Genomic DNA, 693 nt, shown 5'->3' with positions numbered 1-693 from the left:
GCCTTCTGCACCCTCTGCCCGTCCCCTCTTGCCCAGTGCAGAAGACTTGGTGCTCCCCTCATTCCAGTCTCTGGGGCTCAGAAGACCACCACCACATTTCCTACAGGGTACCTTGCCCAGCAGATTGAATCAGAGGGACCCGCAGTCAAAGCCCGCAATTCTGGCTTGGGCAGAGGGGTCACCCACCCACCCCACCAGTGGCCAGAGTAGAGGGGGGTTTAGAGCAGAGCATCTGAGCCCGTTCATAGGCTATAGACCCAGGTTTGGGAGAGAAACGGGCCAGGCAATCACAGCAGCTGTGCCCAGGGATGTCTCCGTGGCTTGGGGAGGGAGGAAAAGGCGGGACCTGGCCGAGGGCATGGCCATAGCTGCCTGGACTCCTGGGTCTGGCCCTCCTCCCTCTGCAGGGTGTGGGAGTGCCAGGCAGTCCTGTCCCTGCTCCGGCTGCCATCACCTGAGGAGCCTGTTGGGAAGGGGATGGATGGCTGCGTCATCCTGACGCCCAGACCTGTCTCCTTGCAGAAATCTGCCTGCTGACGCGGGGTTTTTTTTGCGACCGGCCGGCGTGCGAGCTGCCCCCTACTGCCGCCTCTACTCCCTGTCGGTGGATAATTTCAATGAGGTGCTGGAGGAGTACCCCATGATGCGCAGGGCCTTCGAGACGGTGGCCATGGACCGGTTGGACCGCATAGG

General features: G+C 61.9%; 1 protein-coding gene across 1 annotated transcript in view; it reads left to right on the top strand.

The window, feature by feature from the left end:
• The window catches only part of LOC104279270 (potassium/sodium hyperpolarization-activated cyclic nucleotide-gated channel 4-like), a gene marked incomplete at both ends in the record, with an annotated part of 2,926 nt that extends 2,240 nt beyond the window's left edge, over nucleotides 1-686 (top strand). The window contains 2 exon segments of the mRNA XM_009876484.1: nucleotides 523-548; nucleotides 551-686. Of these exon segments, the coding sequence (XP_009874786.1) occupies nucleotides 523-548; nucleotides 551-686 (162 nt within the window).
• Between the last annotated feature and the right edge of the window lie 7 nt (nucleotides 687-693).

The sequence above is a fragment of the Apaloderma vittatum genome, unplaced genomic scaffold, assembly GCF_000703405.1.
Source record: "Apaloderma vittatum isolate BGI_N311 unplaced genomic scaffold, ASM70340v1 scaffold29749, whole genome shotgun sequence".
In the NCBI taxonomy this organism is placed as follows: domain Eukaryota; kingdom Metazoa; phylum Chordata; class Aves; order Trogoniformes; family Trogonidae; genus Apaloderma; species Apaloderma vittatum.
Note: the sequence above shows the minus strand (reverse complement) of the source record. Positions and strands in the feature narration are given on the sequence as shown.